The sequence below is a fragment of the Pempheris klunzingeri genome, chromosome 2 (assembly GCF_042242105.1).
Source record: "Pempheris klunzingeri isolate RE-2024b chromosome 2, fPemKlu1.hap1, whole genome shotgun sequence".
Classification (NCBI taxonomy): domain Eukaryota; kingdom Metazoa; phylum Chordata; class Actinopteri; order Acropomatiformes; family Pempheridae; genus Pempheris; species Pempheris klunzingeri.
Window position 1 is genome coordinate 21632904 of NC_092013.1, and position 14152 is coordinate 21647055.

General features: G+C 41.1%; 1 protein-coding gene across 1 annotated transcript; it reads right to left on the minus strand.

The window, feature by feature from the left end:
• Positions 1–425: 425 nt before the first annotated feature.
• Positions 426–9450, minus strand: cept1b (choline/ethanolamine phosphotransferase 1b). Its single transcript, XM_070848102.1, has 10 exons — positions 9278–9450; positions 8124–8426; positions 6837–7011; positions 6507–6654; positions 6268–6409; positions 3949–4033; positions 3108–3239; positions 2273–2431; positions 1810–1935; positions 426–1003 (listed from the first exon to the last, which is right to left on the minus strand). The coding sequence occupies exons 2-10, from the start codon at positions 8312–8314 to the stop codon at positions 881–883; spliced, it is 1281 nt and encodes a 426-aa protein (XP_070704203.1). The 5' UTR covers positions 8315–8426; positions 9278–9450; the 3' UTR covers positions 426–880.
• Positions 9451–14152: the final 4702 nt, after the last annotated feature.

The window sequence follows — 14152 nt, forward strand, 5'->3', positions numbered from 1 at the left end:
TTTTCGTCTTGTGCCTGATGTGTCATCATGTATTTACAGTAAAAAGAATAAAGTGTAGAGGAAGCTAAACTCCACCAGCGTCTTTGTGAATATTAGCAAATAACATTATATATGACAATAAATACACATAAATCCCTGCCCAGACGTGAGGATACCCAAACAAATCCCATGCGTAGCTTTAAGCGAGTGGTTTCAACTAAACGAAAAAATTGGCAGTAAATATTTTGCAGAACATTCAGATATGTAAAAGAAAATGTAATAAAGTCAACATTAAGTTTCCTCCAAAACCGCATTTTGCTGAGGTGAAACAGTAGCACAAGTTTCGTGTGATGTGCAGGAGATCGTTATTTAAAAATCATATACATGAAGGGTTTATAAATGTGCCAAAGCAGGGCTTTTAACTTAAAACAGAAGCACAGACACCATAACAGTTTGATATTTACAATAGCAAACGGTAACGTTATGCAAATATTACAAAACTTATAATCGTGAGCGTGATTCCTTTTCCTATACATTTTCGTTGCACATGAACAGTTAAAACACACTTAAGTTTAAGTTTCTGTCCTCCAACACACTGAGTAGCACCTGTACTCTCCTGAAATATTTGCTCTGTGTTACCATGAGTTTGTCAGAAGTTTTCTTATTACGGGGGCAGAAGATGAAACTGGTACAAATTCAGTTCTGCACTGGTGAAAAAAAACAAAAAAACAATGACAGTAATACTCCAGTATCGTAATATATATTATTTGTCCTCACATTCAGTTGGCAGAAGCACATACTTTACACCATGTCATCCCCTGCATCTCTACGTGGAAATCAGGGAAGAAAAGATGAGTGCGACTAACAGGAAGGGACAGAGTCAGTAATGGCCGGCGTGTCCTCAGTGAGGAGCTGAGCTGAGCACTGAACAAGGCTTGATTTTGAAAACAAAAATGTGAAGATGGCAGGCAATCTGGTTGCAAACACTGACACAGTAACGCACCAAGTCAAAGAAGGAAATGATCTGCGGGAGAGAAAGAAACGCCGTCACTCTTTTCAAGCAGAAAAACCGCAGCTGGAAACACATTACACACAGGAAAAGAAACTGATGAAAAGTTTGATAAAATTGTAAGAGGCACTGAGTCAAAATGTTTGACTTGTTATCTCAGAATTTAGACACACGTCACATGTTCACTCTTCTCATTCTTTTGACGTTATTTTTACAGTGTTTCATGAAAGTTTAACTCACTACCTCATGATTGGGACTTAGTATCTTGTAGTTTAATAATTGTTACTTATTAACTCATAACTTTGTGTCTCATGTCTTGATGAGGAGTATTTTCATTTTTCTTATTCCAAACACTGCAAGTATTATTTTCCTTTCATGACAGAAACAGGCCACCGTACCACACAGGCGAGCAACCATGATGAGTAAATACCATCACCAATCATTAGACATAACTCTCTCTCTCTCTGTCCAAACTCCACCCAACATGGACCCCTACAGAAATCCGCCCACATTGAGCCTGGGTCTGTTCGAGGTTTCTTCCAGTTAAAGGGGAGTTTTTCCTGCCACTGTTGCTCAATATAACATCTGATGCTGCTCATGTGGGGATTCTTGAATCCTTAATTTTGAATTCCTGAATCGTTGGTTCTCTCTCTAATTAAAGAGTTTGGTCTAGACCTGCTCTTTATGTAAAGCGTCTTGAGATAACGCTGTTATGAATTGGCGCTATATAAATAAAGATTGATTGATTGATAACTGACTACTGACTATATACATCATCACAGAGTACATTTATCCAACACTAGCATCATGTGTGTACTTACCAATGCAATCCACAGCACCAGGTACTCATCGATAAAACTATTGAAATACTGATCCAGGAACAGTAGTCCTGGCCCCAGGAAGGCTAAATCATGGAGATGCATCTCACTTTTTGTCATATGTGCTACCTGTGGACAGACAGACAGAAAAACACACACACAGTCAGCGGCAAACACAAATGTTTAAATATAAATCGCTGCTCTTCCACTTCCATATTATCTAGAAGTCTAAATCTGTTGGAAGGTTTTTTCTGAGTGAGCAGCTTCTCTGCATCCAGTATTTGTACTAAATTACAATAAACATGTTCAGGATACATAGAAATGACACTCAAAAAATTAAGAATGCTCCTTTAACTTTTACATTTTAAAATCCAAATTCAGGTTTTTTTAAAGTATAACACTATTCATTATGTGATCACAATGTTATGTTTAATCCTCCCTCTTATCAAAAGTAGGTTTGACTTACAACTAATTTATTGGTGATTTTGGCCGAGACGAAGCCAAACGCCAGGATATAAAGACATGGGTGTTTCTCGAAAAGCTGAACAGCAGACTTCTTGTATATCATCATGGCCAAAATGATAACAGAACCAATGTGTAAGACTGGAGAGAGGACGCTGGTTCCCTGAGGACAGAGACACAGATGGTTAGTGTCAGTAGAAACACAGTAGAGCTGCTCTGACAGAACCTGTAGTCTGATGCTGACGGTACAGCCATCTACTTTTTCTGCTACTTTTCTTCCGGTATCGGGACTAAAAGTATTAAAACTATAAAAAGTGTGTTTTTTAATTAACTCAAGCATAAATCTTTATACCGTTAAGAGTAAATGGACCCATTGAATGACATTCTATATATCATAATATATAGATAAAGACTGGATGGAATGGAAAATGGTATCTGTAACCAGTAAAAATACACACTGATAAAAGAAGAGTTGGCTCTGGCTAGCTAACATGATAAATGGAAGTCCAGCGAGAAATATCAGCTGGTAGCAGTAATACGATGAGACCACACAAAGTTAGTTTGACGGGGAGAGAGAAATGTACTCTTCCTCACCAGTTTAGCCATCCACCACCATCATGTGATGCTATTAACCAATTATACACTCTTATAACACTCTCTCCCACCCATTACATTTAAAATGTGTAATGCTGGTTTGTTTTCTACTTCCAGCAAAGTGCGAACATCTCACAATGAAACATTTTTCCACTGATGAACCCTCAGACATGTCCGGCTCCGAGAGCAAAGACAGCAATCAGTTCTTTCATTACTAATTTATCAGGAGAAGTTTCCAGACTTACTGCTATCGTGGATCCGTTTTTGCCCACACCTCCCGTAAAAATAACTCTGAAGTAATTGGTGCAGGAGAAGATGGCTCCTAAAAAAGTGCAGATGGCAGGGACCATTTTCATCTGGATATTTAGGATCGGGATCTAGGAAACGACATTAAAACAATTAATTTACAATTAAACAATTAAATTAAGGAATGGTAATACATCACAGACAAACAGATGCTTTGGTCATACTGTAATTTCAGAGCCATTTTTGTCATTTGTGAGTACATCATCCTTTATGATGCACGATGAAAGCATTATGAGTAATATTAGAGAATAGTAAAAATGTTCAGTGACATTCTTTGTATTTCTGATTAGTCTGGGAGTCAGACAAATGTGTGAGTTCATATTTTGTTTGCTGTGGCAGATGCGTCTGGTCGCCCTCTGGTTCAGACAGATTTCCAGCAGACCTGGACCAGGGTCGGGCCGGTTTGATACGATAACTGTACAGAGGAGCGCCGATAACTCATTTTCATAAACAACCAAGATAGCTGCCTCTGATGTGGAATGTTCTGTCGAGTGTGCTGTCGCGTCAGTATTACACAAAGTGTACGGTATGTTTAATCTAAACTCCCGTTAAAATTTAAATTTCCGTTGGAAAATCGAAAAAGAACTGAGAGGTTCCACGCTAATTAGCGTTAGCACATTGGTCTGGAGATGTCAGGCTACACAATTATGGCAAGTGCAACAGTCAAGACAAGAATGTTAGAGCAGCATTTTAAGTACCAACATAAACATGATTACATAATTATGGCATCATCAATCTCATTAATCTCAATTTGTAGGAATTAAAATCGATCACAATTACCAGTGACTGCCAAAAAGCAGATCCTCCCACGGCGGCCAGCAAATACATGATTATTATGAAGATTTGCACCTCAGTCACATCAATGCTGAGTGGGAGGAGAAAGCAGAAAGTTTACATGGAGGATTAGTGACATCTACCAGCACAGTCATCCTACAGCCTCCTTCCACACACTGCTGCATTATGGACACTGCTGTGTTCTCCTGCACATCTCAAGTTTCATTTAGAGGTAAAAGATTCAACATCACTAACATTTAACTCACTCCTCTGTTCCCTCAATGACTGCGGATATACTTTAGAGTCTTGTCATCGCTGGTCTCAGGTCACCATTTGTTCTAGCACATAACTCCCCTTCAAACCACAAGTTGTTGTTTTAACATTTGTGTTTGTGCATTGATTAAACAAATGAAGCTTTGGAGGTGTTGGTAGATGTAATTCTGAACTTTAAACAGAGCCAGGTTAGACGCCCCCCCCCCACTTCCAGTCTTGAGTGTATTTGCCAAAATGCGGAACGCTCCAAATAACGCTTTCTGAACAGACACGCATGTTTCCTAGAGCTGCACCTAACAAATAATTTCAATATCAATAAATATTTTTATAATTTTTTGAATTAACTGGTATTTTAATGAGTCAGAATTGGTGAATGAAAAAAGTTTTCCAATGCTATGTCTGAGGAGGAGTCCATAATCTTAGTATATTCAGTTTACAATGATATAAAACAAAGTAAAGCAGCAAATCATCCTGTTTGGATGAGGGGGGCGATCTAGCTAAGCGATGTAATGTAGTAGATTTCAGATTTCCACGGCGTCTTGTTCACATTTTACAAACATTCAGCAGATGTCTCATGGTGCCCTGTCTTGGTGATGTTTGGAATTAAAAGCAAGCTGAAATATAGTCTTGCTGCTTTAGTTTGCTGAAGTCACCTGTTGCAGTCTGCGCTCAGTGACATTGATGTTTGTCAGAGTTACATTTTCTAATCCATATATAATAAATCCAATCCCAATTTAGAATTTGCAAAAAACAATGGGGGGTGTGTAAAAGATTATGAAGTTTATGAAGTTTCCTTCAGGTGATGTTACTGAGGAGCCGTGTTTCAAGCAGAACAGAATGTAAATTCTCCATGTGACGGAGTCAGCAGTCATGGCGGCAGCAGTGAGCAATACGGCAACAGCCAGGAGGTTTACCATCCGTGTTCCACAGGCAGGGACCCACAGTAGCTGTGAGCATCTGTAGTCCTGTTAGACAGATCTGCACCTCTGTTATGTCAAATCTACACACAGAATACATCCACATTTACACACGCTCAATGCAAATGTAAATGCTATAATCTACTGAAATGACTGACTCTATTGTGTATTATGTGTTTTCAGATTTGATGAGTGCACTTTTCTAGTTGTTCAACAAGTTTCCAGGCACCTGAAAACACTCATAAGCTTGTTTATGTCCACCTGATGTGTTTCAGACTTTATGCTGATCTGGTCTGTGTGGATGGGATTGACTCAATGTTTCAATGTCCCTTTTGTCAGCACTTCACTGTCTTAATGATTTAACAGAACCAGGCTAGGGGACTTCTAATAGATCCTAATAATGCAGAAACACAGCAACAAAAAACAAAGAAAACACCACAATCTGAGAGACACTGAGCTGTTCGCACTAGGCAGCAGGGAACAGAAAGTTGGAAGTATATGAAAAGTCTTCAGATATTTCCTCATTTAAATCATCACTCTGTTGATTTTCTTTACACAAAATGACACTACAGGTTTTTGTCTTCAGATAACATTTAGGCAGATGCTATTTGCACCTGGCGGGAACACACAATATGGTTATTTACAAAGTGTTCATCCTCCTAAAACCCAGAAGAAATAAAAGGTTTTGATATCTAGATTTTCAATATAATCTAAGTGACTGTAATGTAAGAAATATTTTCTCAAAAATGTTATTTATCCATTTTTTATAACATGTCCCTAGTGTGGGTGTCTAAAACTCACCAAGTAGCTTTGTTACCTAAACCTAGCCAAACTGCAACTGAAAACTGCAAATAAATTAACTAAGTCTAAAAATAAATGGTCAGTGCTGACATAAGACTCAAACCATAGTGTCCTGGGTTGAAGTCCTGTGTGTGATCTATTCATCCACCACATCCCCCCCCCCCCATGTGTACTTTATACTACATTACCAGGTTGGATGTGAATGTCCAGATAGCTGCCATCTGGCTATAGGTGTGTACATAATATGGAATGTGGAAAAGATACTTGTGCTTTTTAAAAACTGAAAAACTACAACCAAGAAAACCCTAAAATCAAGCAGCTTTTGTCAACTCACATGCCGAAGCGCAGTGTTCCTGACACATATGTTTGCCAGTGGGCACAGTAGAACATAAACATCCCAGCAAAGCAGCAGAAGAACATCCAGTCCGGGTTGGTACCCATCTGCACTGCTATACTAGTTCCCAACACCACAAACACTGCAGAGACAGAAACGTGAACACAGGCAGTGTTAAAAGCACTTTAGATTTACTGGGACGCCATGAAACCAAGTCATACAGCAAAAAAAAAACTGACCGGTGGACAGGGAGTCACAGCCGTGGTCAAACAGCTCGCCCAACGGAGAGCTGCTATTGGTACGCCTGGCCTGCTTCCCATCAATGGCATCCAATGACTGGTAGATAAACAGACCCACTGCACAGAGCAGGTACGCCCAAAGAGGAGCCTGAAAAAACACTCACAGTCATATAGAGCAGGAGTCACACTTCCTCAAAGATTATGAACACGCAACTGAATTGAAAGAGCTCCAGGTTCAGAGCTTCATAACTCCTTGGATCTGGTGAGGTCTGTTTAGACAAAAGATCGGGCCCACAAGAGCCGGGGGGCGAGCTAATGATAATGACCAACCTGTTCAGTGGCAGTTGGGCAGTAGTAGACGAGCACAAGGGTGGTGAAGACGTTGGTGGCCAGGCCGATGATGGTGATGAGGTTGGGGGCGATCCAGGCAGGGACTCTTCCCACCAACCATTCCCAGTAACGCTGCATCAGAGGCTCCAGCAGGGAGCGTCCAGCACTGCTGTACCTGCAGGGACGAATAACAGCCAGGTGAGGATCTGATGACTTTATCCTGGAGAAGCGCCAATCCAGATGGTAACTATTGATTTCAGCAACTGCAATGAAAACTGTTGCCTCAGTGGTAAATAATCAGCGGGAGACTTTGGCCAATCACAGGTTGCCGCTATACAGTATAACAGCATCAGGATTATGATCAGTAGAATTTGCTGACTTAATTGTCCTGCACATATGAAGTGCGTGCAAATGCCTGTGCCACTTGTCTGGGTTCATCTGGTGGGAGGGGCTTAGGACAGTCAACAAGGCAGAAGAGCAACAATTCAATTCAGTCCTTTTATTGTCATATGTACAGATGAAAACAAGTTTCACCGCACAATAAAATTCTTGCTTTGCCCTTTCACCTTCAATGCCGCTTCAAGATTAAGAAAATAGATGAATAAATAGAAAAAGAAAGGAGATAAATAAACAATAGCTATACACTGTGCACACACAAGATTAAAAAATATGTTCAAGAAGAAAAACTATATACAAACTCAATATATACAATTCAAGCAATAATTGCACTCAGATATGTCTATTGCACAGACAACAACAAGAGAGTTAAAGAGACTCGCACATTGATCATATTTTCTAAAGCAAGTTCATAAACACGTCTTGTTGATGGTGTGGTCCATGCTAGTGACATGCCATGTGAATGTCATATTTAAATGGTTTATAGTAATGTAATGTTTTAAACATGAGCTTAAGCGGTCGGTTTCTTTGACTGATTCTGGAAGGACTGAAGCAATAAACACCAGCATCACTTTCCTTTTCAACTGTGTGAAAACACTTGAGATACTATTATATCTTGTTTCAAACTGTGCAGACCACAGAAAACAGACCACAACTATAATTAGAAGAAAACCACAATCACCCTAACATCTAAGTTTGAAGTGTCCACTCTGACAAAGCTTGATTATATCACAATGTTTCAGTGCCACACATGACACCATCTACTCGGCACACACTGAATTCATCCATATCAGAAAGATTTACCTCTGGGCATTGCTGAATAGTCCCATACATATCACTGTAAAACCACAGCACTAGATCAACAGTCAGCAGAGTGGAGATCACTGTTACCTGTGCTCCTCCAGTCTCTTGAGCTGGTGTCGGGACAGGGGGGGTGAGGGCAGCTCGATTAACCTGCGCAGCACTCCGGGCGCCAGCCAGCAGGCCGCCTCCATGCCCATGCCTTGCCCAGGGTCTTTGTCCCGGCCAAGGCCTCGGCGAGAACGCAGGCCCCCCCCCTGCTGCTGCCCCGCTGTGCTCATGGAGCCCTGCTGCCTGCTGGTCTGGTCCCCGATGGCTCTGCCTCTGCCTCTGCCACTGTCCTGCCGGAGGGGCTAAAGATCCACTATGGGGCTGGATGAGGCTGGACAATACCTGGGCAAAAAGAAGCACATATCACCATACCGTCCTGTGAAAGTCTATCAATATATAAATACAACATCAAAAACCCAAGAAGTGTTTTACTATGACTGTAACTATTGATTATTTTCATCACTGATGAATCCAATCATCCCTTTCTCAGTTTAATATTTGTCAGTCATTTGTTCATCATTCAGTTCAAACCCAAAAGATTTTAGTTTTTAGTTTAGAACAAGAGATTGTCTGGTACGACAGTAGTCTATAATAGCAGTGTAACCTTTCCAGTTTCCTGCCAAATGACTGCTCAAACTACCTGACATCTGTGACATGTTACACTCTGCATGGATTACCAGAGCTGGTGGGCAGACAGGCATTAACATGGTTTAATCAGCTAACTGTTCCCAGTGTGCTGTTCAGAGACAGTGAGAAACATTCACTTCACGGACCGTCTCTGAGTTACTTTATTACTTCTTGTGACTGTCAGCAACACATGAGCCACTGACAACAAACAATCTGCTTCCGCGGTTTGCTAACGCTGCCTAGCATGCTTGCTATTAGCTAACCTCTCATCAGTACCGCTGATGTTAAACGTTAGCATTAGCTTGGCTGCTTCTAACGTCCGCTAAGCAACAAACTACGGCAGACTTGTGTCAGTTTGGTCGTTTAAAGTTACTGGCTCAGTGTTGGCTTGTTATAGCGTCTTGATACTTACTTTGCTGATAAAATCACTGTCCATTTAAGATACTGATTAAATCAGGCACTACAGACACCTCCCGTGATGACTGCGGCTAGCTTAAGCTAGCTTGACTAGCTAACCCTACGACAGTTAGCGAACTGCTGAACTGACGGATGTAACGCTGACTGACCTGGCCGATTAAAGGACGAGAGGCGCGGACAGTCCGGGGGGCAGTGAGGGCGCTTCAGGCCGACAGACAGGACCCCTCTGTGGCTGGTTAGCCTTGGGAAGTCTCTTTATGTGTCAGAGTGCAGGAGGGACGTTTGCAGCTGTGAGTGGATCACCACGACCGGTGTCACTGTGGTTGTCACAGCAAGCTAGTTAACGTTAGCCATCACGGAAATCTCGCGTAGCTGTCGCGGTTTTGTCAGTAAACAGTACCCCGAGTTTAGTCTCGTAGGCAGGCAGGCAGGCAGGCAAGCAGTCAGTCAGGCAGGCAGGCAGGCAGGCTTCTTCCTCCTCCTTCTTGATTTTTGGCAGTTTGGCTCCTCAGTGCATATTTTTGCTCTCCGCAGATCAAAGATTATATTAATTAAATCACTCTCTCTCTCATATGGACCTGTAACACGTTGGTGTTAACATAAAGATTACAGATGGAGTCTTTAGTCATTCTCAGGGCTCCACGTGATGAAACTGAAACTGATTTACATGATCAAGTATCAGTTTGTGGTGGGATCATTTTGTTTCAGTCCTTTCAACAGGTTACATAGACACAACTGTTCACCCATCACAGGCAGTGTGACAGGACTTTGAGAATGAACTGATTTGACCTTAACCTGAGTGCACCAACAAGCTGAGTGACTGCGAGACAGAAAACGAGGCATCGGCATTGAGGGAGCATCAAATCTGAGAGCTAGAGCACAGACATTTGCCCACTACAAACACAAGCACGCCACAAAGTATCTCACTGGCTTTAGACCACAGGGAACTCTCTCTTTCATTTCCAAAGGGTAGCAAGGTCGTGCCAGTGACGTGCATGTGACTGAAAACAGTGGCCTTCATAAATTATTGCCTAGAGACCCTGTGGTGGCAGATTGTGGATTTGACATCAGGGACAGTGTCGGGTTAATGTGTGCAGAAGTAGAAATCTTTGCATTCATAAATGGGCAGGATGTAAAAGGTGTGAAGGAGGCAGGATTTCCTTTTCTTCAGGTTAGTTTCAGAATATCTGTGCACATTACTGCTTTTGACATGAACCTCCGGATGTAGACTGTATTAACAGTCATATATTCATATGTTGCATACCACGTGTTGCCAAATTAAGCGATGGAAAATAACTCCAATTGTGAATCTCTTTATTTGTGTTACATAATATTGGTTAGCACGATGCAAATGCATCTTTATGTTTTGTTGTGTCCATTCAAATTCAAATTCAAAAAACTTTATTTGTCCCCAGGGGGCAATTAAAAGGCACATAGAGCAGGCAGTGCAACAATCACAAAAAACTATAGCAGCAGACAAGACAACAGGCAGTACAGCAGTAGCACAAAAGAATATAAATGAAAAATAAAGGTAATGAATAAAATAAAGGTAAAGTAAATAAATAAAATAGAAATAAGGCAAACTCAAAACTTAAATAAAGTAAAGGTTAACGCTCTAAATGATAAAATGTTGACAAAGTATAAACATTAAATTACAGGGTGCAAATTGGCAATGAGGTGGGTAGGCAAAGAATTTGCAATAGAGTTCACAGTAAAAATCTATAAAAAATCCAAGTTATGCAGTGATGTAAGTGTATGTAAATGTAGTTGTGTGGGGTGGTCGGTGTGTGTGGGGTGGGGTATGAGTTATGAGTACAGGAGCTGGATAGCCCTGGGCACAAAGGTTTCTTGGCCTTCTTGGCTGTAACTTGGTTGAAGGCTTGTTGAGGCTGCTCGTTCGTAGTGGCAAGCCACAAGCTCGGGTAGAAGAACCTTGAAGAAAACCTCCTGTATCTTTGTCAGGGATGTCACCCAGAAGGCCACATCCTGTACGATCCGAACAACAACACAGTCCTTCTGTGTTCACTCTGCAAAGTCACGATACTCTGACCCAGTCACAAAGATCTGTGTTCTTGCTTGGCTCTAGTACATTTGTGTCCGCTTCAAGTTTAACTTGGTATCGGATAGCTGGAGACAAAAGTTACTGCAATCAAAAACCCGTAGGATGCAGTCGCTGCGGTACTTAAATGTGCATTCTGACTGACACACCTTACCAATTTGGCAGGGTGTAACGGAAAAGTAATGTAACGAGTAGTATATCGAATTATTGGAGTAATTTATACTGGAGTATAAAGTAAAAAGCAATAATATTAGTCTGAAAAGACCAACAAGTAATGAGTGAGAAATAACATTTATAAGGAGCCCAACACTGCTGGTGATTCTGGTGACACAATGGCATGGATGTTGAAAGCTGTTATTCTATGCTGTGCTGCAGCCAATACTGACATTCCTCCCCTGACATTCTACTTTCTCTCTGATGCACTTGTCGGATGCCTTGTTCTTGGCAGCACCAGAGGTGAAATCGACCTTGTAGCCCACCGCTGCAGAACTGGTGGTGGATTTCTGCAGGTGCACAACAGTAACATTACACACCGCCATTCATTTGTCTGTGAAAGTCTCGATATTGATTTGGGGACATTATCCCCTATTTGATATTAACCCTATTGATAGACTGATTCAATGCCATTGATCATATCAGCTTGTGGATAACATTTCTTGCCATTGAACAAAGATAGGACAGATTTTGGAGCAAATGTCCAGGGAGGGATACTGTGCACAAACTTAAAATCACTGGCACAAAACACAAAGCCCCCAGCACCAAATCTTGGTGTGCTTCTACAATGCCTGCTTACATTAGCCAAACTGTTGTAGGTGGTTAGCTGATAGCTTATGTAATGCTAACTCTCATACTACTACTCATGCATACTAATATTAGTATCTGTTCTGAGTAGAAAAAAACACACTTGCAACAGAGCTACATTTTTGGTGTTACGATTTTCAGAAATAATTTAAAAAGAACCTAAACTTCTTGTACACAGAGTGCCGCTTGTGCTTCCGCTCCCGCTCTACACACACCTCTTCAATATATGGATAAGTCCCAAACTCTGCTATTGTGTAAAGTTATGGTTGCTGGGATTATTTGACTGGAGTTTAACAAACGGCAACGGCAAGCCTAAGCATAAACACACAAACACAGATCACATCCATGCATCCACAAAGTTTATATACATTTTCACAAAATGAAATTACAGGCATTCAAATCATTTTTATACAACCACATATGTCTTTATACGTGCACAATGAGAATGAATCAGATATATAGTATTCATAAACGTCACTCCACACATCAGGCATTATTTAATCTCTAAATTCAGACTGCACCGACGTTAATTTTTAATCAGAGACATGAACACGATTCAATCACTACTAATTTAAAGTAGTCTTTACAGTAGAGTACTGAGGAAGTAAGAGCTGTAACTTGTATACAGACTACAACACATGGTTATTATCACATGCTAAGCAATATTATATCTACAGCCGAGCCTGTATCAGCCTGTTTCATTTCCCTCCTCTCTTCTGCTTTATACACCTGACTGCATCAGTGTGGCAGCTTTAAAGGACACGTTCAGGTATTGTCAGCTCTATGTTAATACGACACTCACATGCCCATATAAGACATGTTGGTGTCTGTCATCATTCCTCCCGTCCATACTGGTGTGAAGTGATCATAACACAACTACACTGTAAAAGATGGAGCACTAAATCAGCACCCTTCAATCTGAAAACATTCAGCTGAAGATAATTATATTATTATAGCATAATATTATAGTCTCACATCAGGATATCTTGTGTGCTTTTACTTACATATTACACAGTTGCAGCCACGTGTAGCCACATATTTTTCATGTGTAAGCACAGATATTCATTTACGATCCGTAATTTTTGCTAAAATCTGTTATTCATTAGGTGACAAAGGGAGAGGTCCACTAGAGACAAGAAATCCACTATGCTATAAATTACATTTATGTATATATCAATAGTGGCCAAATATGTGTTTAAGGGAAGTGTAACTGCGTCATTTTTTCGAGTATAGAAAGTACCTCTTTGTTGCACACAAGTCATGGGGAGGTGGTGGAATCACGCTTCTCCACACTAGCACGCTTCCTTAAATCTCAACAACAACAACTTACTTGACCTGCACATCAAGTAAGTTGATCGGTTGATGTAACTCAGACACAAACCATGTGCACATTTGTCTACATGCAGCCTGGAGAGGCATAAATTCAGCATTTGATCAAGTGACAGCATATGACAGTGATGTTGCACTTTGTAGTCTGGTAGTGTGATAACATAGTGATTAAATGATGACTTCTCCATCTCCAAACATGTCACCATCTGTGAAGTCTAGAAGAGCCGCATGATTAAATAATTTTATCCCTATTCAAGTTAGTGAAGGGCTAACCAGAGGTTAGCTGGTTCACAGCCTGAGAAGCTAGTGCGCTTGCTCTATTGGCCGTACGAAGGGGAAGCATGAACATCCTTGTTCTGGGTAATTTTATACAGAGGGAGGCAAATTTTCTTTTTGCTTGCAAGTGCCACTGAGCAACTGAGTAATATCCGGCTGCAGCCATCTTGCACTGAGGACATAATTTGGAGCCAGAGTCTGCACAGTAGTGATCAGGGCTGGACTCTGGCTTCAAATACACCCGCCCGACCAAAACATGGGGTCAGTCAGTCTTGGTGCTTCAACCTTTGCTTATCGCACCAAATAATTAATTAAAACCAAACTGATCAGCAAACGTACATCAGCGTGATAAGAACTACCTAAAATGAAAGAAACCATCTTTGATGTGTACTGGGATTTTTTTAGTCTTGCCAAAGTCACATCTGCTACCGTGGAGGGGACAAGCTCACTGAGCCACACTGCAGCCAGCCACCAGGGGTCCTCTATGCTGTGGGACAGACAGTTACTCTACGCGTCGATCTCAGTTTTCTGTTTGTGTGTGTGCCGTGTCTCCTTTTTG